Source organism: Larus michahellis, chromosome Z (assembly GCF_964199755.1).
Source record: "Larus michahellis chromosome Z, bLarMic1.1, whole genome shotgun sequence".
NCBI lineage: Eukaryota > Metazoa > Chordata > Aves > Charadriiformes > Laridae > Larus > Larus michahellis.
Genome location: NC_133930.1, coordinates 54359752 through 54383197, shown reverse-complemented (window position 1 = coordinate 54383197; position 23446 = coordinate 54359752). Strand labels below are relative to the sequence as shown.

The following is a 23446-nucleotide window of genomic DNA, read 5'->3' as shown; positions in this document are numbered from 1 at the left end:
ATTAGACTTTAAAGAGCTTATTTCAATGTTAGGAGGTGCAGTTCTTCCCTGTTGCTGCTGCCTCAATATAATTGTTTCAGTGTCCTGCTCATCAAGAGAAAGGAGAGTGTTTTCAGATATTGTAGATACTTCATTTTTGTTTGCATTTAGATTAAGAAGAAGAAAGTTGTCCCAAAGCTCTTGTAGAGGTCATCTAATCTGTTTGGTTGAGAAGATCTGTCCTCCCACTGACTCACCTTCGGCAGTATAAAGGAATACCTCTTCCTGATGACAAGCTCTCTTTGCAGTGTTACCTCACCCTTGATCATTCTAGAAGCAACATCTTCTCTTACAAAAATTTAGGAACCGCATCAGAAATAAGAGTGCTGTTTGCATAGACCGCATTTTTGGACTACTACCTACCACAAGACCCAGGGCATTCACGATGAGCATTAGTGAAGACGACGTGGAGAAGTTTCTTGATGGCAACCCCACTTTTGCCAAGCAGTATTTTGAGAAGAAACTAAGAACAGAGTCCTGGGATAGCAATGAGACTGAAATCCTTTTTGAGTTGATCCAAGACATGCAAGAAAGCATCAACATGGAGAAAGTTGTTTTCAAGACCTTGAGAAGAATCAGGTCCCTTATTCACGCTGACCGCTGTAGTCTTTTCATGTACAGGCAGAGAAATGGCACGCCTGAACTGGCAACAAGGCTTTTCAACATCCAAGAGGGAAGCACCCTGGAGGAATGCCTGGTCTCTCCAGACTGCGAGATTGTCTATCCGTTGGACCTAGGTATTGTGGGCTACGTTGCACAGACCAAGAAAACCATGAATATCAAGGATGTCAGTCAGGTAGGTTTGCCATTTATTCATTCACTCGGTAGAAGAAAGGCTCGCGTGCTTACTAGTCCAAACGGGTCGAGGTAGCAGCGCAACGTGGTTCTTGGTCAAACCTTTTGCAGTTTAATAATAGCTGTGTGTTGGACAAACAAAGAACCAGTAGCAAGTCTGTAAGTTGCTTCCAATTTAATTTATGGAATGAGGTGAAGCTAAGCATATGAATTACACTAGGCGTTAATGCCTGCAAACAAGTGCACTGTCCCATCTTGCCTGTCTAATTTAAAAAAAAAATATATAAAAATCACGTACAATTCAGCAGAGAAGAGACAGTGAGGTACAGTCAGATCTGCACTGAACGCACATGGAATTTTCCACACCCATTTATATTTCATGAGTAATTGGCAAAGAGAGAGAAATCCTTTACAGTGAGTCCAGAAAGTGTTTTCCACCACAAACGACATTTGAAAATGTTTGCTGTCTGATGAAGCTTGGGCCAAGGGCACTTTGAGGCATTTTTATCAACCAGAGGGAGCGTACCTCAGAGCAGGTGAGTTAACTGCACCTGTATGCAGGTCATCTTCATCAGAAGCAGCAAGAGACAAACTTTGACCAAAAAACCTCTTTCAGCTAACACTGCACACTGCAATGCCAGGAGGCATCTAAGGAATTTTAATGTTTTATTTTTATGCCTTCATGACAATATTTACCCCCCATACTCCTGGGTTGAATCATGTGAACCAGAATGGCAGCAGTAACAATCCGCTTGTTCTAATCATAGATATAAAACTAAAATCCATGTGACCTAAATATGGCATTTGGGATTACTTCATCTATTGTTTGCTAGTTACAAAGAGACCATCTGTGTATCCATCCATTTGTTGTTCAATATGAGCATATCCAAATGCTTCAGCAAAAACTTCCTTGCCCTCCACAGATCATGCTGAGACATTGATTTGGTTTTGCAATGACTTTTTTTTTCTTTTTTTTTTTCGGGGGGAGGAGGGGGCTTGAGCAGGGCAGGAGGAAGCATCATAATGTGTTTTTTTAAAAACTCTCTGGCTTCAGACATTTCTGCAATATGGAAGGATCTCAGTGCTGTGAGCCAAGTGCTGCACTCCAACAGTGGTGCTTTCAGGCATTGCCATAGGCAATTCCTCTGAAGGAGACCCAGAGACAGGATGCTTGGTCTACCCCAATTGGCAGGGAAGGCCAGCACTGGGGGAGGTGTGGAGAGAAGGTCCGTTGGGGAGTGGTTATAGTGATTATTCTTTCTAGTGCAGCCTTCTGAATATGATCAGAGCTAAGGGGCTTTTTCTAAGCCAAGGAGAAGAACCTGTAGTTGACTCGTTATTCAGCTGAGCAGGGAAAAGATCTTGGGTCAACAAGACCATCCCTGCGCTCCCTATTGGCAGGTGACGATCGTGTTAATAAGGCCCTTATGGACCATCAGCCTTTCTCTCACTACCCTTTCTCTGCTTTGTTTTCTTTTGGGGTGGGGGGACAGTGACATTCACATAAGGAAGAACTGGACGAGTTCCCTTTGTGCTGGCCCTACAGCATGACCTAGCACTCTCCCAGTGGTTTGAATGGTGATTCCCTCACGGGGAACTCCCTGGGCAGCCCCGTCCATAGCGGTACTATCTGCACATTGCAACTGCTGCCAAAAAGCTCCTGGGGCAGAAGCAGGGGGGTCATTCTCAGGGGCAGGGGGAAAGTGCCAGGAACCACACACCGCTGGTGCCAGCTGCATCTGCCATTGGGATACTTTCCCTATCATCTACCATCCCATGCACAAAGGCTGAGCAACAGGGAGAGAATGCTAGCAGAATGTTTTTGAGAGAAACGGGGCGTAAATGGCTTCATGGAGACTACAAGCTGACAGCAGCTTAAGGTCCCAGGCAAAAGCAGAAGAAAAATGAGGATGAGTGAACTTCCCAGTGACTGTACCAGACAGCACTGGTTTATAAACTGTGGCTGCACAGTGCTGCATGGTAACTGGCTGTACCCACTTCACAGTGTTAACAAGAAGGTGGAGGAACTGTGAAGGATGTCAATGATCTGAGAATTACCAGTGGACAGCCTCCTTGTTCTGACGCGTTTGACATGTTAAAGCTTTTGATTTGCAAGATCTTTGCAAAAAGTGAAAAAGTGCACATGTTGCAGTCAGAAAACACAGCCATTTCTCTTGATATCACTTGTATATTGTCAAATTTTCTGCTAATTCCTTTCTCTTCCTTAATAGTTTTTTAAGCAAAACTTTCTTCAGACAGCTTACTTTGAGAGGCCATGCTTTAATTTTGTTCTAATACTGCAGACGTTGTGGAAAATGCTTAATTTGTAAATTCTCTATTGAACAGTGTGCCCAGTTCAGTCCATTTGTTGATGAGCTCACCGACTACACCACAAAAAGCATCCTTGCGACACCCATCTTGAATGGCAAAGATTTAGTTGCTGTCATTTCGGCTATTAATAAGCTGAACGGCCCACACTTCACCAGCTCTGATGAAACAGTAAGTGGTCAGTAGTTCAGTTTCTATCAAGCAGTTGTTGCTTCTGCCATGTAACACAGACTCTTCTACATTAGGGATCTGCTTTAGTGAAGTTCAACCAGTGCAAATTTCCCTACAGGGGAGAAGAGGCTTATTATGAAGATACTTATCTCAGAAACCTTTCAGGGAAGTTACAGTGGGATAAGCCTCATCTCACGCCAGTGCAAAACAAAGCATTTGTCCAGGGGAATTACCATGACGTTGCTAAAGGGGTGTTATGAAACCCAGTATACACGAGGCTGCTACTGCATTCATCTCAATCTCACTGTTTGCCTTTTCAGCTTTTTCTGAAGTACCTGAATTTTGCCTCCTTGAACTTGAAAATTTATCACTTGAGTTATCTTCACAATTGTGAGACTCGAAGAGGCCAGGTAAGACTGAAAATGCAGATTGGTCTGTATCTCAAAATCAAATGAGTGCATTCTTCTGATTTCAAAGGTGTGGCTGATCTACTTCAGAGATTTGTGCCTGAGGAGTGGAAATAAAAAGGTGCCCTCATCTGCTTTCAGACACTGCTTCTTCCCTAGAGTCCTTCATTAGTCTCTCTTCCTGCAGCTGTTGGCAAAACTGCTTCAGCAGGACTGAGCTCCAGATGTTTTGTTGAACTCAGGCTATGAAACCCTCCTGGGGCATTTAACCACTTCGGCCAGGTACACCAAGAGATTTCCCAAAACTATTAAGAAAGTGGTATTTTTTCCTTATCTGCTTATTAAAAAACGCTGTGGAATTTCTTCTTAGTGCCAGTAAAATGATTCTTATATGCCTGTTGCATTGGCCTCTGTCAATAGAAATGGACGTAGGTGAGGGTTTTAGGGTGCTCTGAATCGAAACAATTCAACCACTATTCTTTTCCATGACTTGGGTTATGAAAGGACTCTCAAATTTATTTGGATTTATGTGAATCCATGCAATCACTTTCTGCAGCAGACAACTGGCTGTCTTTGAAGAGGACATGCAATTGCATCTGTGCTTCATGGCAGCCATGCTCTTTATCTCCAGTGGGGGTTCCCCTGGGGGATAAATGCCTGTTTCAGCAAAAATGCATGCAGAATGAAAGTTTATTTTAGAAGCTTTGGGACAGCACTTATACTTACTAATTCATTATCTCATGTGCTTCACCTAATTTTTTCACTAATCAAAAATATGAACGATGATGATACAACTATCATCTAGGTGATACAGCCATCTAGCAATGCTGAGTAATTCAACTAAAGTAGAACTGGCAAGGGTTTATTCCTGTTGAGGTCTTAGCAGTACGACTGGGGGAGGTAAGGAATGGGCTAGAAGACAAAGTGGAGACCCAGGAGGTGGGAGGCCTAATTTGTCCCACAGGATGGCCTGGTCTGGGGCTGCACTCAGGGGTTCTCTGTTCATGTATCACTGCTGCATCAGCAGGTCCCACAGAAAGGGAGGAAAGCAAGAATGAGATGCAGGACACACTACTAGTTCTACCAATAGTTCAAATGTCAGACCTCTGGCCATCTAGATCTAACAGTCTGTGAGAGAGTTAATGTTGTTCACTGTGTTAGACTTAAAAGTACCAAAGTACAGAGTGAGCAAATGACATTCTCAAAAGTGGTCTAGGATTTTAATATTGCAAATCCCAACTGCAAAGACTGTGGGATACTGTAAGTAAAATGGCTTGTGCAAAGACAGATCAGTCCACTTGTCCTCAGATACTGTGTAAGAGTCTTATTAGAAGACCACATAGCACGTTTTGCCCAACTTCTTTACATCATTCCATGGATTGTCCATTCTTCAGGTGTTTCTTCAGTCCTCCTCACTGGGCTTGTGGCTTTCAGCATTACTTATTGCATGCTGTAAAATGCCAAAAAGAAACCATTGCTCGTTTTCCTCTAATGGTTTGTATGACAACACCACTGTCCTATCTGAGGGATGCTCAGAGGCCAGTGACATTGAACACCTCAGACTTTATAGGAGTGGCAGAGTTGTCCCAGTTTATGGATTAGAAAGAGAGACTGATGCAGCTCAGAATTGTCAAAAATACCTACGAATGCCCATTGAAGAGGTGAGACACACCTTGCTGGTTGTGGCCATGTGACAGTACTTCTTGTTCAAAGTACAGGTCCAGTCAGCTTCAGGTAGCAGCTCTCAGTGCTTCTGAAGCACTGCTCCTCATGTCTCCCAGGCTCAGAAAGCAAAGCACACACACTCAGGTACAGGCACACACGCACTAGCTAAGCTGGACAATTGTTTAGATGGCTTCCTTACCATTTCAGAGAAAATTAAGTTCTCCATTAGACCCACAAAGCCTCTCCTTGTGCCACCAGAAATACTTACCTAATTCACTGCATAACCCCTCTTTTTACAAATGAAACAGCCCAATAGCAGCAGCTTTCTTAAGGGTACATCTGCAGGGCACAGGATGGCAAAAATAATCATAGGCTGATGTGCACGCAAAGCAGCTGTGCAAAGGCTTTGAGGAAAATGTTAATTCGTATATTTCCAACTCCAGCCTTCACAATTTGCAACATATTTGGTGTTAACTGTTTTTGGATGCAAGATTTTACTTATGGGTACCTGGCACTACTACTTTTTTGTGCTATATTTGTAAGACTGGACTTTTACATTGCATTCTATGATGACTCTTCCTCAGAGAGCATCTTTCCCTAGTAATTCCCAGTGTGAATAAGCAATGCTTTTACATTTTGCGGTATAGGTCGCTATTGCACCTTTCAGGAACTGTAGTATAAAAACTCAGTCCTCTGCTTGTTACTCCAAGCACATTTGGGAAGCCCACCACTCAAGGAGAGGCTATGTTCACATTTGGATTTTATCCTGCAGGTGCTGTTGTGGTCAGCTAATAAGGTTTTCGAGGAACTGACAGACATTGAGAGGCAGTTCCACAAGGCTTTTTACACAGTGAGAGCATACCTGAACTGCGACCGGTACTCAGTAGGTCTCCTGGACATGACGAAGCAGAAGGTGAGTGTTTGCGCGTGTGCTGTACATCTTTCTGCATTGCTGCTATCCAGTGAGGGGTGATGCGTGGAGGCAAGTTTTACTGGGGCAGCTGAAGTGCAAGCTAGCTTTGAGTCATTATTCCTGCTTCAGTTGCCAGTTTTTGTTCCACTGTGCAAATGAAGAGCCTGGGATAAAGAAAAGGGAGGGAGAAGGAAGAGCTTATCACTGGAATGGGACTGACAAAAGAGCCAGAGTCTGGGAAGAAAAAGGAAAAGGCAAAAGTGCCTGACCGTGGCAATCCTTGTCAAAGCCTGTGACATAGGCACATCCTCACAGTGTATGGATATCAAAAGCATAGTGAGATACCTGTGGAAACCCCTAGCAACAAAGCAGACACCTTTTTCAAGGGCTCATCCATGTGTACGTTGTGCGGGATTTTAGGTGAAATTTGGCTTCATGAAAATAAGCTGACAGGAGCTAAGTTACTTCTGCAGCTCTGAGTTGGTCTGGTTGTTTGCACCTGTGGCAAGCTTTGTGTGGGGGTTATACAGCGTCCTTGTCATAGGAGCCCTGCTTTATTCCATGGTCGGCCTGACTGAGGCTACCACGAACTTTGATCTCCACCGTGTTGCCAGAGCCTTTATAGCATGCTGTTTTGTGAAGAGGTGTATTAAAAGATCATTATGTGCTAAAGACAGTTTAACCAGCATTATAACGTAGCCTAAGAAAAACAAAAGAAAAAAAATCTTTCGCTTTAGCAAGCTAGCAAGTAGATGAGCCCTATGGTCACATAATGAACACATAAAATATTGCCAGAGACATATGCTCTGTGAGTACAGCCTGTCTGCTGAATGAAGCAGCATCCTGTGTATAGGCAATATATGACCATATACAGCCATATAATGCAACTGACACTTCCCGATTTAGATACACCGTTCTGCCATCTAGTATTGAACTAGTCTTGTTATTTCATGCCTTGTTTACACAGTACCAAAACCAGCACGTTAGAGCAGTGGTTACTTTGAGGTCCAAGGCAGAATGTATTTTTTTACTCTAAAAATACTTCTTTCATTTTAAAACCAGGAATTCTTTGACCTGTGGCCAGTCCTGCTGGGAGAAGTTCCCCCCTACTCAGGACCTCGCACCCCAGATGGCAGGGTACGTGAGAAACAGACTTCTTAAACTCTCTCTTGTCTGGATGGATTGCGTCACCATTAATTTTAACACCATCCTTCTTTTTATTCATAGGAAATAGTCTTTTACAAGGTCATTGATTATATATTACATGGAAAAGAAGACATTAAAGTCATCCCGTAAGTGCCCACTTTCTGTATGTAGGTACTGGCAGGGAGTGTAGCTAAAACCAAGGTTCCCCATGATTTAAAGATATTCATGAGGAGATAAGCAAAGGACTGGTAGAAGACTGAGAAAGAGAGCCAGAATACAAGTTGGTCCTTCCACTCACATTTCTGCAGGGCAAAGATTTCCTCCAGGACATTGGCATCCTGGCTTGCCAGTCAGGCTCCAAAAGCCACTGCAACCAGTGATTCTTTTTAGATGCAGAAGTGAACTGCCTCGACTGCCTGCAGTTTTGCCACTCTTCTTGCCAGGCTGAGGCATCGCTCCTCCTTGGTGCCTTCCTTGTGTCAGCGGGTGAGCTCATCCCAGTTGTCCTTGTGTTGAGACACCTGCTGTCCCAGTCCTTCCTCTCACCCCTCTGCTACCCTCCAGACCTCTCACAGTCCCTCCTGCTCCCTTGCTTCTCTCTTATCCTTCAGTCACTGACCCCATCTGAAGGCTACTTCTGGCCTTTCCTCCTCTTTCGACACCACACTGAGACTCCCTCTTTCTGAAAACCACCCTCTCTTCTTGCCACTGGAATTTTCAGAGGAGCCTTGAGCACCTTGGACAAATGTGGCATAAGAGGAGTTTCACCCAGTTCTAGTCACACAGCTTTGCATCAGTGCAAGTGCTACAAGAAGGGTCCCCATTGCTTAGGTACAGCAGTGTCCAAAACTTCAGGCTGGGCAGACATTCTTATCCAGGAATTTTCTTTTATCTTTCTGTGCCTAAGGTCTGAAACACAGTCCCCACTCCCAGGAATGACTTTTTCTTAAGTCTCTGCTGACGATGATATTTCATGAATTATTCTGTATTGAATCCTTGAAGGAAAAGTATTCACTTCTGTAAAAAACTGTTGCTTGCACACATGGGTCCCTTGAAAGTAACAGGACTGTTTAGTAATTTAAGTTGAAACATATAAACGTGGATTGTGCAACCAGCTGGATACTTTTCAGCCCCATGATCATTCTTCAACCAACACATATCCTTAATTTCCTTTATGCATTTTTCTTTCATCCAGAAATCCTACCCCAGATCACTGGGCACTAGTTACTGGACTGCCAACCTATGTGGCTGAAAGTGGATTTGTAAGTACTTAACTTAGGCGTCATCAAGGCTTTCTGAGATGAAGTCATATTAATGCTGCTGTTTCACCAATTCAGTTTTTTTGTTTTTGGTATTTAAAATTCTTATTGCCTGTATTGTAAAACTTTTTCTTTTGTGTGATCCCCTAGATTTGCAACATTATGAATGCTGCTGCAGATGAGATGTTTAAATTTCAGGTACCGTGAAAACTTCCAGTCCCATCAAGGATTCTACTTAGTTTGCAGAAATGTAATTTAGTGTCAATATTAGGCATATAAATATTTCTTTAGCCTGTAGTCTTGCTGTAAAATGGGAGTGCTGGTGTATTTAGAAAACACATTAAGTACATGGTGTCTTTCTGCTTGCTATTGCTTCAAGGAAGGTCCTCTAGATGAGTCAGGATGGACTATCAAAAATGTTCTGTCCATGCCAATAGTCAACAAAAAGGAAGAAATTGTTGGTGTTGTCACATTCTATAACAGAAAAGATGGGAAACCATTTGACGAACAGGACGAGACCCTCATGGAGGTATGGTTTCTTGCTGTGGCTGGAAGTAGTACATATGATTAAGAGAGGTCACAACTGCTCACTGTACACCTGCAAAGCATCCCCTAGTGTTTTGTAGCTAAGTAAGTTTCTTTGTTGCTTATAGAAGTGTTATGCATCAGCTTGAAAGCTTTGAAAGGAATTATATGAACTATTGGGCCTTTTCAGTCTTGGAAACCCAGCTGGGTTCACATCATATTTTTTTGGCGTTCTTGGATTGGACACCTAGCCATGAGCAGCTACGAAGTACTAACGTGACCATTCTGACTGTGTTCATGTACAAGACAGATGGCTCACCCTGGCTGGGCAGCTCCCTCAAGAAATTACATGGAAACCACCTGTGTAGCCAAGATCTATTGAATCTACCAACAGCAGCTGTAATTAAAGAACTTGCTGCTTAGAAATGCCTCTATGCTAGTTTCAATTCAATATAGGCACTCAGCTCTTGGCACCTGTCCTCAATCAGAACGTTTGCTGAAATAGACTTTTCTTATCAAACAAAAAGACCGCGGGGAAAAAAAAATCAGTTTGAGTTGTCCACTGGACAGCACACAAGTTGAGAGCAAACACAGGGTGTGAGTAAACACATGTGAAAGGTGATTAGACCACCTTGTTGTCCCTTGATACGAGGGTTCCTGACCTCCTGTCACCGTTGTGACACCAGTCTTTCCACAGGCAAGGAACACTTGCCACAACACAGAAATAACTTTCCTTATGCTGAACTGGAGAGAGGGTCCTCGAACCTCCACAGCATGGATGCTCTGGAGGCCTAGGCTGATTCAACTGCTGGGCAGCTGCTCTGCTGAGGAGCAAGTAGTGATTTGGAGCAAACACCCTGTTGCTCATTGCTAGACTTGTGGCCAAAGCAGAGCTTGTGTTTCTCTAAAAACATATCATGCAGTGTTATACTTCTGTGTCTTTGAGGAATAGTTGGTTTAGTTATTTCACCATTTCCTTCTTTTCCCCTCACCAAGTCCTTGACACAGTTTCTGGGCTGGTCTGTGCTCAACACAGACACGTATGATAAAATGAACAAGCTGGAGAACCGGAAGGACATTGCTCAGGATATGGTGCTCTACCACGTGAAATGTGACAAAGATGAAATCCAGGAAATTCTGGTAATGCCTCACAACATGCAGCACACCCCCAAATGTACTGGCCTGACCCATGACTTACAGCACAGACACAGGTCTCTCATCCCACAGAAATGCTTCCAGACACCTCAGTGTGGGGGCAGCATCTGGGGCTGCACAGTGCAGATCTACTGCACAGTGGCAGAACAAGTCTTTTTTTTGACCCTGTAGTCTGCCCTCCACCTCCACACGCTGCCATGCAGTGTCCTTTCTAATTTCCTCAGAAACAGACAGCCACGGAGGTAGACTCATGCAGGTGCTACTCAGGGCAGGGCTGTAGGGGTGGAAGAGGAGCTGATTTATTCCCTAAAACCTCCCTAGAGCAGAGGATGTGGAGTCAGAGGGCACAGCTGGGACACTGGTTCTAGAGGGGCATTTGCAAGTGGGGGAAACATGAATCAAAATCAATGAGAGGGAGAATATTTTTACCAGGGAGAATGGGTTGAAAGACCAGAAATACAAGTAAGATCCAGGAAGAAAACACAGTTTGCATGTTAGAGCTGGCCTGGATTGCCCTAAAGCTGCACTGTGCAAAGTCCAGTGGTGTTCGATTGTCAGTTTGACATGTCCATGCTCTTTACAGCCAACACGAGAAAAGCTGGGAAAGGAGCCAAGTGAGTGTGAGGAAGAGGAGCTGGCAAGCATCCTGGTAAGAGCAATAAACCACTGGAATGGACAGACCTGGCAAGCAAATATTGCCTGGGTGGACGAGGTTCCCAGTGCGGGCACACCAGTACACATCGACAGGGCACCTGGTGAAGGGTGAAGGCCAAGCACACCCTGCCCTCCTCTGCTGTGGGAGTCTGAGGTTGTTATCAGGTGACAGCGAATGCCTTCCCCCGCTCCCAGGGAGTACCTGCTCTCTGCCACTTCTTCTCAAAGGGTTCAAAGTCCATCTGGAACACACATCAGTCACCTTGACTTGTCACACATTTTGTTCTCTGGAGTCAATATGAAGGGCTATAAGTCTTCCCCTTTAAGAGCTGTGAAGTTTGGAGTCTCCAAACTGTATCAACTCAACAAGAAAAGCGCTTAACAGGAAACAAGCAATATTTCTTGCGCTTGACCAAACATACCCTCCCCCTTCCCCTGCTAACGAGATTACCATGAAAAGCTGCATTTCAGTCTATTTATGGGTTATATTCTACAAGGAAAAGATCCCAGCAGCATCAGACTGTTAAATTTTTGTTAAGCAAAAGCCATTCCAGGTGTTTCTAGGGATGGCATAAGTAACACAGCAACAAAACGTCCCACCTCTCTTACAGAAAGAAGAACTCCCAGGGCCCACAAAGTTTGAAATCTATGAGTTCAGGTTCTCCGATTTTGACTGCACCGAGCTAGAACTGGTGAAGTGCGGCATTCAGATGTACTACGAGCTCGGCGTGGTGAAAAAGTTCCAGATCCCACAGGAGGTAGGGGCTGGCAACACTTGGGGGCTCCCATCTCGGGTGGCCAGCAGACTTGATGTGTGGCTGGGATCCCCGTGCGTGGCCTGCGCAGCTTACTGAGTGGGGACACGGAGGTCTGTGCTCATGGGGTGTCGCAGGGAGAGGAGCGTGTGCCCCCAGGCCCCTCACCCCGTTGAGGGCAGGGAACCCCCTCTCAGCTCAGTCTCTACATGCTTGTGCGCACGTTTTGTTTGCTAGCATGTGCCCTATGACTTTCAGCCAACATATGCTGAAACCCACACCAGCAGGTCCCTCTGCCCCTTTTCCCACCTTTCAAACATGGTCGTGCCTTCATTTGGTGCAGTTTGTTCCAACTTCCCGACTGCTGGCGACAGGAGTGGTGTGACCCCGTGGGAACAAGGGCCCCCACAGCCCCTGATGTGCATTCACGGCTTTTGCCGTAGCCCAAGCCCCCTGAAGAACTTGTGAAACCCGCGTTTCAGCAGCTCTGCTGCTCACCGAGGGATTTCTCCGCACATCATGTGAGGTGTATTTCCATCTAGCGGGATCCGGGCGTAACTGCAGGAAGGGTTTTCACCCTGGAAACCCGGGCGGTGAAGTAGGAGGGAAGCGAAGGGCTCGGAATGGGATTTACTTCTGTGCTTCTTACTTACAGCACGTCAATGTCAAAAAGTATTCAAAATATATACTCTGGAACACCTAACCCCTAACACAGGTGTGAAAAGCAGTCATTCTTTGCTGCCACTCTGAGCAGTTGGGATTGTAAAAAATGAATACTTATCCATAATTAATTTGCTCTCTAATGAGAAAACCTATATAGCTACAAGAAGCAGTACACATGGAGAAGTAGAATGCAGAGGGAAAAAACCGTTTGCAATATTTTGTAATATTGTAATATTTTAAGTGATATAAACACCACCCATCTCTGTATCCATGGAGCCGTATCTCTTGAAGAGAGATATCAGCATTAGTAAATCACAAGACGTGGGAGGGATAAATCTTACAGGTGACAACACAGAGAAACACAGAAATTCAATAAATTCACAAACAGCAGGATGAAATCTCTTTTCCTCTACACATTGCTGTTTCTTGTTTCGCACCCAGGCATTTCTGTGATTTTATTTTTCTTTAAAAAACAAAAACAAACAAACAAACAAAAAAGAGAAAGATATTGGAAAGCAGAGAGCTATATTTTAGTGTCTCCTTTAGCTCTCCACTAGGCTTTTCTATAATACCACCATCAAGGAAGCCTGATGATATCACAGCTTCTGATTCCTTTCTGGGGCCACCTCTGTAAAGCTGATTAGAACCTCATTCATGACTTTGGTACATGGCCTTTATTGCAAGAGCAACAGGCAGCAGCTTCGTCACACAAACTAACATCCTCTTCCCTAATTTGCAGGTTCTGGTAAGGTTCGTGTACTCCGTCAGCAAAGGTTACCGTAAGATAACTTATCACAACTGGCGTCATGGCTTCAATGTTGCACAGACCATGTTCACGCTCCTGATGGTAAGGTAACACCACTCCAGTTAATTCGGTGTCATGGTTGTATTTACAGGAGGTCTTCTGTTGCACCCTGGAGATCTGCAGGGCTCCCTTTGAATCCTGGTGTAGGATAAGAGTCTGTTACTCCTAGCACAGGTCCTGCTAACTTGCCTTAAGTGACAATCCTTGCATTACACTTAAAGCCACGAATGGAGTGCTTTAATTCTCATAGGTACAGATGCGTATGTTGTTGAATAGCCTCCAGGTTAAATCCTTCTGCAGGGCAGGGGAGAGAGACTACAAGACTTCCCTTCCTCCAATAGTTCCTGACAGTAAAAGCCAGGTTGAAATTATCTGGCTGGGATGGAGACAACCTCATGTTTTCGACGTCCAGGCAGGACAGGCACAGGTCTAAGTCTATTGCCAGTGTGAACGTGGAAAGTAACATTTCTCACAGGGACTCAGGGCAACACGTGTCCCAGCCAGAACTAAAGGTGTCAGACTGCTGCTCCACACCTGGTATGGACCAGCACCAGGCCCCAGGGCTGATGGTATGGCCCACACAGCAGCAGAATTATGCCTACCACCCCCAGACAATCCTTTGGACGATTCAGCTTGGAGACCCCATTGCCCCCATTGCCCAGAAAGATGCAGAGCCCTGTTGCAAAGTGCTGTGTGGCCAGTGACTGGAGGGGTGCTTATGAGGAGCCGAGTGACTCTAGCGCACAAGGATGCTATAGCAGTGGGTAGCCAACGTTGCAGGTGGGCATCAAGCACATATGCATGACACACATGCCTACAGAAGCCTGAAACATTTCATTTACAGCTTCTTCGCCATTTTAACCTAAGTGTACTGTGTATTGCGTTTAGCTTCACAAGTATTTTCGGTTCTGCTGGGCTGTTTCAGTGAGGAGATCCCCAGCACAGAGCAGTCACAGCTCAGTGCCTTTTCCTGTAAGAGACACTAACAGACAACATTCAAATTCTCACCCTCCAGACCGGCAAACTGAAGCGTTACTACACAGACCTCGAAGCCCTTGCAATGGTAACTGCTGCTCTGTGCCATGATATTGACCACAGGGGAACCAACAACCTTTACCAAATGAAGTAAGCACTTTCCTACCACTTCAGGCCACTTAACTGTCACTCTCGCAGGGAGTGGGATCAGGCTGTGATCACACCAGCTCCAGTATGCCTCTGTTTTATGCACACGGGTAACAACCCTTTGTTGCAATTAACCTTGCTTTTCAGCTTGCTACGGCACTTGGGCTTATGCTTTGACCAGTGGGGAAACTGAAATTTTTGTGGTGCTCTGTGGGGCTTTCTCTACCTACTAGCAAACCTCCTTTGGTTAGAGCAAGACTCTATGTTACCATTACAGGTAGCACAGGCATTTAGTAGCTTGAGTATCATAGGAGACTCAGGATGCCACCAGGAGCATCCTGAACATAAGCAGCCTACTTTTTGCTGGAAGGTATCTATGGAAAAAGCTCCATGCATGGCACTGCCCTCACCATCTGCAGAAACAAAGCACCTATGAGGGTGCTGCTCTCAGTAGGTAGTTTCTAGCTACAGAAAGACAGTTGCATGATTTCATGGGCCAGTCAAGCCCCTGCTGCTCACTTAAAGTAGCTCTTCTGCAATGCGCGCTGGCTGTACTGTCTCACTGTTTTCTGGAGCTTCGCAAAAATGTAAGTGAAGCTGGCTGGTGTTTTGGATGCAAGAGGGTCTTACTTTTCAGCTAGGAAAGTGTCCAAGTACTGCTGATTTTACAGTTCCTGTTGATGGATATCAACATGTAGTTATTCAGGAATTAAACAAGCTTACTATGCTAAGTAGGAACTGCCCAGTCCTAAACAGCATTTTGGGTGAAATTTGTAGTTGAAGACTGTTTTATACAGTGTCCAAATGGTTATAAGCAGTGTCACAAAAGTCTTTTACTGGACGGAACTCATTAGCTATTAAAAATACTACTCTTAAGCCTTTTAAAATGAGTTGAACTTGTGTGTGACAAAGTTAAATATAAAATGGGACACTTCTTTTTATTCTTAAGTGCTGCACTAACATCTTTTTCTTTTATGCAACCAGATCTCAAAATCCGTTAGCTAAGCTTCATGGATCCTCAATTTTAGAGAGACATCACTTGGAATTTGGAAAATTCTTGCTTTCTGAAGAGGTTGGTAATGAACTGTAATGTAAGGACATGAACAATTTACTTTGAGGGAACTTGTTGCTTTTTCCACAACAACAGAGCTGTCAGCACAAGGCCTTTCTCTGCTTTGGGTATCTGAGGAACTGCGGCTGCCTCATTCCCCAAGTACTCTGTGTTCACCCGGGACCAAAACACATAGGCTTCCTAAATGCATGACTTGGTTTCTTCAGAAGCCATATCGTTATCCCCATAGGAATGTGTCAAATACAGGATTGTCCTTCTGTAGCCCCCCTGACAGGGCGGAGGCTGACACGCTCCCCCAGCTCACTTCTAATTTCAGGCAAATTCACAGTGGGGCCAGGGGACGTGGTTTGGGCACACGCTGTGCAACAAGCTTCGGGGCGCTGCCCCTGTTCAGTGAACAAAAAGGGAGACTAGGCACCAACATATGGTGAATGGGGCTCACAACCCTTGCACCTTAGGGTAGCAAGCTGACGCTATTTAAAAAAAAAAAAAAAGCAAGCACTTTTGAGAAAGTGACATGGCCAGCAACTCACAACAACACAGTGCCTGTATTTTGCAGCTCCCTTTCCTTTGCCTTCCAGTCGCTGAATATATGCCAGAACCTCAACCGCAGACAGCACGAGCACATGATTCACCTGATGGACATTGCCATTATAGCGACAGACCTGGCACTCTACTTCAAGTAAGTCGCTCATGTCCACTGTGTGTGAAGGGCAGAAAGCAGCTGGTGCTTTACAAAGGCAAAACGTGATGCTTTGCTCTGAGAACCACTACGCCACTCTGTGTGGCAGTCCTTTTCCCAGACACTGCCTCTGGGAGGCTGCCTTCAATACTGACATCAGAGCTGGTGGGGACAACTCAAATCATTCAAAAAAATTTTGAACTTTTACTCATTAGATCCCATACATGACTTTTTAACCCTCTATTTCCAATAAGGCAGTGCTATATGATCCCTTAACAGAAAGAGATGCCTGATGTGATGGCATTTTTTTACCTAGCACTTCAGCACTAAAAATAGTCATAAATGGTGAATGTCCTGGCCAGGGCTACATTAACTTCTCTGGGAGAGCAGCACAACCCAAATAATAAGTGGTCCATTGTAGGTGAATATCCAGTTCACAATCTGTTTCACACCCAAAGGCCAAAAATGACAAATACCTTGGAGCAGCATGCACTGACTTCCTTAGACATCAAGCTGGAATTCAACAACATGTTAATTAGCATATTAATATGATCCTAATGAGCTTTCAAAATGTGCTTTCAAAATACAGTGCCGAGACCAGAGACTGCTTCTGTGTTTTGCGCTGAAGAATGATTATGTGAGATACTCAAAACCTGCCTGGATGCATTCCTGTCCATCCCGCTCTAGGTGAACCTGCTTTGGAAGGGGGGTTGGACTAGGTGGTCTCCCAAGGCCTCTTCCAACCCCTACCATTCTGTGATTCTGTGAACTATAAACAGTCCACAAAAGGGGAATATGAGGGAAGGTGCAATACCCAGTCCTCCGACTCTGGAGGTAGGGTGGCTATATAGGAGCAGACACCACCACTTCCTTAGCAGGTGGCAACAAGCCAGTCTTTGCCCTCCTTGGTCCATGGTCTGCAAGCTACAGCTTGACTGAGATTAACCCAGGCAAAATGATATAGACAGAACATGTATGCAAGTCGCTTTGTGGATCTGGCCTAAATGTCTTCTCCACTAGCATTGAAGCAGCAGATTTTTCCACATTTCATGCCGCTCAGAACATGGGTGTGTTGTGTATTCCCAGAAATCCTACATATATTTAGGTATATAAATAAGGTTAACAAGGTCAGACTAAGTATCTAAAGCCAGATATATTTACAAATACTCCAGCCAGCTGTAGGTTTCTGAAGCTTGCTTAACATTCAGGGAAAAAGACTTCTTTTGCTGACAAAAAAGCTGGAAGCATTTCTCAGTTGAGATAACTTGCAGTAGCTCATACTTTCAAGTTTTTGCTCATGTCTCAGCACTATACTTATTTTTAAGTCATTTACAATAGTTTCCTCTACTGAAGAGAGGCGGGCGATGATGCTTGGTTTTGTTGAAGGCTTCCTTGAGGACCTAAATGCCAGGACAGTAACTACTGGAAACCCTTCTGGAAGGATTATCAAGAGAAGGATCAGCCATCTGTTTTTAACACTTTTGTTTCTTGTTTTGGAGCTTTTTCTTTTTTTTCCCCCCTCAAAGAAAGAGAACAATGTTTCAAAAGATCGTTGACGAGTCGAAGACCTACGATAACGTGACTGCCTGGACTGAATACCTGTCCCTGGAGTCAACAAAAAAAGAGGTTGTCATGTGAGTAATCAGCTCTGGAAAGGTTAGTAATGTGGTCACCCGGTGAGAGCTCCCAGAATATGCCTTGAGCTGCACTTTGTGCAAAATCATCAACATGGGATACATTACTGTCCGCTCAATAGAAGCAGGGAAAAAGCAGGGGAAAAAATCTTAAAGTGATTTTTCATCCAGCTAAGTGACTGTTTTTGGAGTGTTATTCTGGTGTTATTCCTAACAAGATGCAGGCTCCCTTCTGGCCATAAACTCTTACCAGACCACCCTGTAGGCCACAAGCAGCAGCAGGCTGCAATGGCAGATCTACAGGAATCCAGTCCATCAGTTGTTCTTCCCAGTGGCAACCGATCTGAGTTGCACAATGCTGCTGTTGTCACTGGACAGACACTTTGCTGAACGCTTTGCACGAGCGATGAAGTGCACCCGCAGTCTCGTTGCATTCTGCACTGTTACACCTCCACGAGGGAGCCAAAGATGCTACTCCAAAGTCAAGAAGTGCAGCCCAGTAATGACTAAAGCAGCAAATCTCCTAGTGCCAGAAGCAAGCAGTTCCTTAGCATAAATCCATTTTAACCAAGAGCGCAATCCTTGATGAATGTCCCAGTCAGAGCCAAGGCTGTTACAGCAACCTGTCTTTCTTTATCTGTCACTTCAGCAGGGATTGGGGGACACCTGACACAGTACTGGGGCATGAGCATCCTGAGCCTGGAAGAGGTAGGGTGCAGGTTGTAGAGAAGACACTAATTTCTTTCCTGTTTTTAGGGCCATGATGATGACTGCCTGTGATTTGTCAGCAATCACAAAGCCTTGGGAAGTCCAGAGTAAGGTCAGGTGCTTGATATATTGTTAGATTTCTCTAGCTTATACTTTAAAGTAATGCAATTTCCTAAGTTGCTGTCGTGGTTTAACACCAGCTGGCACCTAGTACCACGCAGCTGCTCACTCACTCCTCTACTCCCTAATAGGGTAGGGAGTAGAGGGAGAAAAAGGACGAAAATAACCACTTCATGGATTGAGATAAAGACAGTTTAATGGAACAGAAATGGAAGAGAAAAGTAGCAATAATAATAATGGTAAAAGAATATACAAAATAAAGTCACTCTCACCACCCAATGATCAGCTGCCCAGCCTGTCCTGGGCAGCAATTGCTGATCCCTGCCCCCCGGCCAACCCCCATTTATATACCAGTTTATATACTGAGCATGGCGTCTATGGTATGGAATATTCCTTTGGCCAGCTTGTCCTGTCTATGCTCCCTCTCAGCTTCTATGGAATGATGAGTCAGACCTTGACTTGGTGTAAACATTACTTAGCAACATCTAAAACAATATGTGTTATCAGCATCATGGGGGTTGGACTAGATGACCTTTAAAGGTCCCTTCCAACCCAACACATTCCGTGATTCTATAATTCCAAAACACAGCAGCTACTAGGAAGAAAATTAGCTCTACCCCAACTGAAACCAGGAGAGATGAATCAAATTCTCCTACCAAAACAACTTTAGAATAACTATGGTTTTGATGGATAAACCAATCTTTTAGATTATAGTTGTGAATTCTGTAGAAAATTCATGGTTACCAAAAAATAAAAGAAAAAAAACCCCAGGTATTTAGCTTCTTGGGTTATAGTGAGTTTTTTTGCATGTAACATACGGGTTGTTTTTTTTACAGCATACCTGCTGTTTGCTCAGTTGTTTGATATCCTTTAGGAATTCTTTCATGATCTGTACTTGAGCAGTACAAAATTTAAAAGAGGATAAAAGAAATCAAACACACCTTCCTGTTCGGCATGGAGAAAGGACAACTGAGAAAATTGTAATAGCCAGGCACAACTGTGACCAAGGGGCAAATCCTTGAGGGGGACATGTTGGAAACATTTCTTAATAGATGAGCTGTGGAATAATGAGCTCCAGTGCAATAAGGTTGTTGAGCTGTCACTACAGGGGTGCAATCCTGTTGCCACTGCTGCCCTTCCCTGGAGAAATGCTGGGGCTGGGGTTGGACATGAAGCAAAGGAGGGACTAGAAGTGAGATTTGCTTCATGTTTGAGAACTGAAGCGCATCAAGTTATAAAGCCGAAATCAGTGCTAACTTTTCTTTCTCCCTCCTTGGCAATGCAGGTAGCTCTCCTGGTAGCAGCTGAGTTCTGGGAGCAAGGAGACTTAGAAATACAGGTCCTTCAGCAACAGCCTATTGTAAGTACAATGCTGGAGACAGACAGTTCAGTTCAGACTGCAAGTCTCAGCAGAGACTTACTACATGCAATGCTGCTCTCAGAGCACTGTGAGTCTTCCTGAAATAACTGTGCCTGCCAAAGTCCGTTGGAAAAGTGGGTACTAACACAGCATTTCTTAACGTATTTTTTTCTGCTATAATAAAAAATACTTGAACTTGGCATTGAAAGAGCCAAGAGACATTCCTTGATGCGGCCTCCACCTGTGTGGCTTGGGCTTTCTTTAAGTAGGCTTTCATACACTCCCTCTACCCACAGAGGCACCAGGAATGATACAGTAAGCAGCAAGGCCTTGTAAGAATATACTTTCATGTTATGTTTTAGAAAATTGAAAACCTCTTCAGCACTTTATAACATGAACCTTCTTTCAGGTACCAGGTTGAAGGTGCAAAGGAAAAGCTCTCTGTCCTCCTCCCCATCCATAGACACTGAAAGACCTGTCTAAAATTTTTGTTACAATGGCAAAAGAAACGAGCCCATTTGACTCCTCTGCAGCAGAGGGAGAGGGCTGTGATGTACAGCTTTTATGGATGGCATAGCAGAACTGCCAGGCTGACACAACAAGGCAGTTTTGGGGAGAAAATAGAGGTGTGTTTTTCAATGAAGTGTTCTCCTAAATTGTGGTGAACTTGTGTCCTCTCACAGCCCATGATGGACCGGAGGAAAGCTGCTGAGCTTCCGAAGCTTCAAGTGGGTTTCATCGACTTTGTGTGCACGTTTGTCTATAAGGTAAGCAGAGTGCACCCTTGCGCATCCCATCCTTCTCAACAGGGGTTCAAATCCCAGGGAAGTGAGTCCCAGTGCAGTAATGCCAGTCATGGGGAGAGGGACAGGTAGAGGTGACAACAGCTGCCCCTCTCCGGGGCATTGCAGCATAGTCCTTCTTTGTGCTGTTAATGCTTTCCCTGCATGCACCAGCCTGGGAGGTGAAGTGTCAGGGTCCATCCTGGGGTTGTGATGAACAAACACTGCCTCTGCACTGTGTTGTGCTGACGGGTGTGTTTTGGTTAGGAATTTTCCCGTTTCCACGAGGAAATTCAGCCTATGCTTGATGGCCTGCTGAACAACAGAAACGAGTGGAAGACCCGTGCTGATGAGTACGATGCAAAAATGAAAGCTCTGGAGGAGGAAAAGAAAAAAGAGGAAGAGAAGATGGCTGCAATGAAAGGTCAGAAACAATATTTAGTTTTTCATTCCTAGCCCCAAGACATACTTATCCGATACTCTCCCAGGTCTGCACCAGGCTTTGCTGACATGACAGAGAGTCAGATGCCCAGAATAAGTTCCCTCAGTCTTGCTCCACTGGCAAGGTTGAAGACACCTTGACTTCACAACCTGACACCGTGACAGGCTGTCGAAAAAGGCCACCTGCTCAAATGCCCAGGAGCTAATGCTTGAGAAACTAGTGAGACTACATTCAGCACAAGCGCCCATGCAGCTGGGGACAGTCCTTTGCAGTATAGGTCTGTCCCTGAAAAAGGGCAGGGAGACATCCCTTTGTACACAGGGGCTGTGGCCCATGCGCTGTCCCACAGGCCACAAAGCAGAAGGAGTTAAGAAAAGCTAACACACTCCTAGTGAGAACACTTGTGGAATTACATTTAATCCCATTTCTATCCCAGAGTAGGTATTACCTGGAAGCAAGCAGCAGTAGTAGCACCTATTAGCAATTTATTTTGCTCAAATCCATTTTTGTTCCTCTGTGGGCTCTGCCTTGGTAGCACTGAAATCCCATCAGCTGCACTGGGCATTGGGTGAGGACTTGTTTCATAGTCTGAGGATTTGTTTGACTCTCAGAAGGCTCTCCTGGCCTCTCCCAAGTGCCTGAGCAAACATCCATCAGAACTTGGTGCCTCCACTCCACAGAGGCTGCACCTGAAGTATCCTTTTGTTCCAAACTGGACGCAAATACCAACAGCCCATGGGGTGGATGTTCCTCAACTCTAAAACTCTAAAACACCCTCTCCAAGCAACCTCACATGTACAATAACTTTGCACAGCAGACCGCTCTAGATATGGGTACTATGACCTATTGATAACTGGGTAACTAAAAGTGCTAAAAAACTCCTGTAATGACTGAGAAGGACATTTATGACTCTAATTCTGTGTTTCTTTTTATATGGCAGATGGAATAACCTGTAACGGAGGAACAGCTCCAGCTTCCAAAACCTGTAGCATACTTTAGACCTATTATCAATGCAATATATGCCACCCAAAATGGGAATGCCCATGCTTTTTAAAAAAAAAAGTAATATCATGGCATACAAATACATTCCTAATTGGACTGTTCTGCTAATTAGGCTTATGATCAACCAGGGAAGGGCTAGATCTCGTTTGCCTTAATTGCATCTCTTCCTGATGGTGAGGAGCCAGTTCTGTCCTGTCTCTTGTTCCATTTAATGCACCTGACATCAGATGGCATATGGCAAGTCAGAACAATATTTGCCCCAATAAATCAGGTTGCATGACTATGGAAGAGCATTTCTGCTGCACTGAAACACTTCTGACTCCAAAGCTGATGGGGTCAATTGAATTCATACCCTGCTCCATACGACCCCACATGATTGACAATGTATGCAATCATAGCCCGCAGAGTAGAAAACTGAAAAAGAGCCAAATTTGTCATATCTAAGCCTGTATCTGTTAGGATATCAGAAAGAAATCTGTGGGTAGGGATAAAGCATGAAAACTGACCATAGTAAACCTTTGAACTGCTCAAAAAAGTTATGGTTCCATGTAAATCCAAGAAACGTTCACAGAGATAACAGTTCTGCGCTCGCTTCGAGAATTTGAATAGGTTGCTGCTCTAAAGCATGGAGCCATTTGTGCAACACCCAGTAGCTGGCGTCTGCATGAGCAGGATCCACGCTGTGCGCTAACCAAGGCTTCGCTCTGTAACATGCCATTGCAAGAAGACAGCGTTACCATTACCCATTACCATTCCAGTTACAGTTATCCAAGCAACCTGAATCATGGCATCTCCTAAATTTGTTCTGTTTTGCCTCGTAATGCCAATGTTATTTTAGGCAGTCCTCTTCTGGTCAGTACCAACCCTCCTCCCTTTCCTCCTCCTCTTCTGAGATGTCTGGTTTTTAGATTTCCCTCCAGACTTCCAAAGACTGATGACTTGTACTCTTTTATTTCAGAGAAAAGTTAGTTTTCATGTTCATTCGTCCAACCATACTAGAACGCTCAGTTGCATTCCTGTAGCAGTAGAACGATCCTTCCCTGCTCCTCTCTCTCTGTCTCTCTTTTTTTTTTTTTAAAGTGTTTGGAGATACGTTTTGCTGGGGATTTTCTTCTTCTTCTATTACTTCTGCTACCTTCAGTGCTTTCAACCTTCAGTATCTTGTTTTGCATTACAAAAATACTGCAAGTAAAAGGAAAACTAGAGCTACGGTTGTATCTGGTGATCATTTATCTGTGTCTC

At 44.5% G+C, this 23446-nt stretch overlaps 1 protein-coding gene across 1 annotated transcript; it reads left to right on the top strand.

The window, feature by feature from the left end:
* The first annotated feature begins 407 nt into the window (after positions 1 to 407).
* Positions 408 to 23406, top strand: PDE6B (phosphodiesterase 6B). Its single transcript, XM_074569035.1, has 22 exons — positions 408 to 835; positions 3181 to 3333; positions 3654 to 3743; positions 6178 to 6318; positions 7381 to 7455; positions 7546 to 7610; positions 8660 to 8726; positions 8874 to 8921; positions 9103 to 9252; positions 10245 to 10388; positions 10987 to 11052; positions 11669 to 11815; positions 13215 to 13322; positions 14296 to 14405; positions 15387 to 15474; positions 16056 to 16156; positions 17683 to 17790; positions 18547 to 18610; positions 19904 to 19978; positions 20662 to 20745; positions 21028 to 21184; positions 22143 to 23406. Exons 1-22 carry the CDS (start codon positions 425 to 427, stop codon positions 22199 to 22201), a joined length of 2511 nt encoding a protein of 836 aa, XP_074425136.1. The 5' UTR covers positions 408 to 424; the 3' UTR covers positions 22202 to 23406.
* Positions 23407 to 23446: the final 40 nt, after the last annotated feature.

Coding starts and splice junctions, on each gene's coding strand:
- PDE6B (XM_074569035.1), top strand. CDS start 425: ATGAGCATTAGTGAAGACGACGTGGAGAAGTTTCTTGATGGCAACCCC. Junction 8,727..8,873: donor ATGTGGCTGAAAGTGGATTT/GTAAGTACTTAA, acceptor GTGATCCCCTAG/ATTTGCAACATTATGAATGC. Junction 14,406..15,386: donor AACAACCTTTACCAAATGAA/GTAAGCACTTTC, acceptor TTATGCAACCAG/ATCTCAAAATCCGTTAGCTA.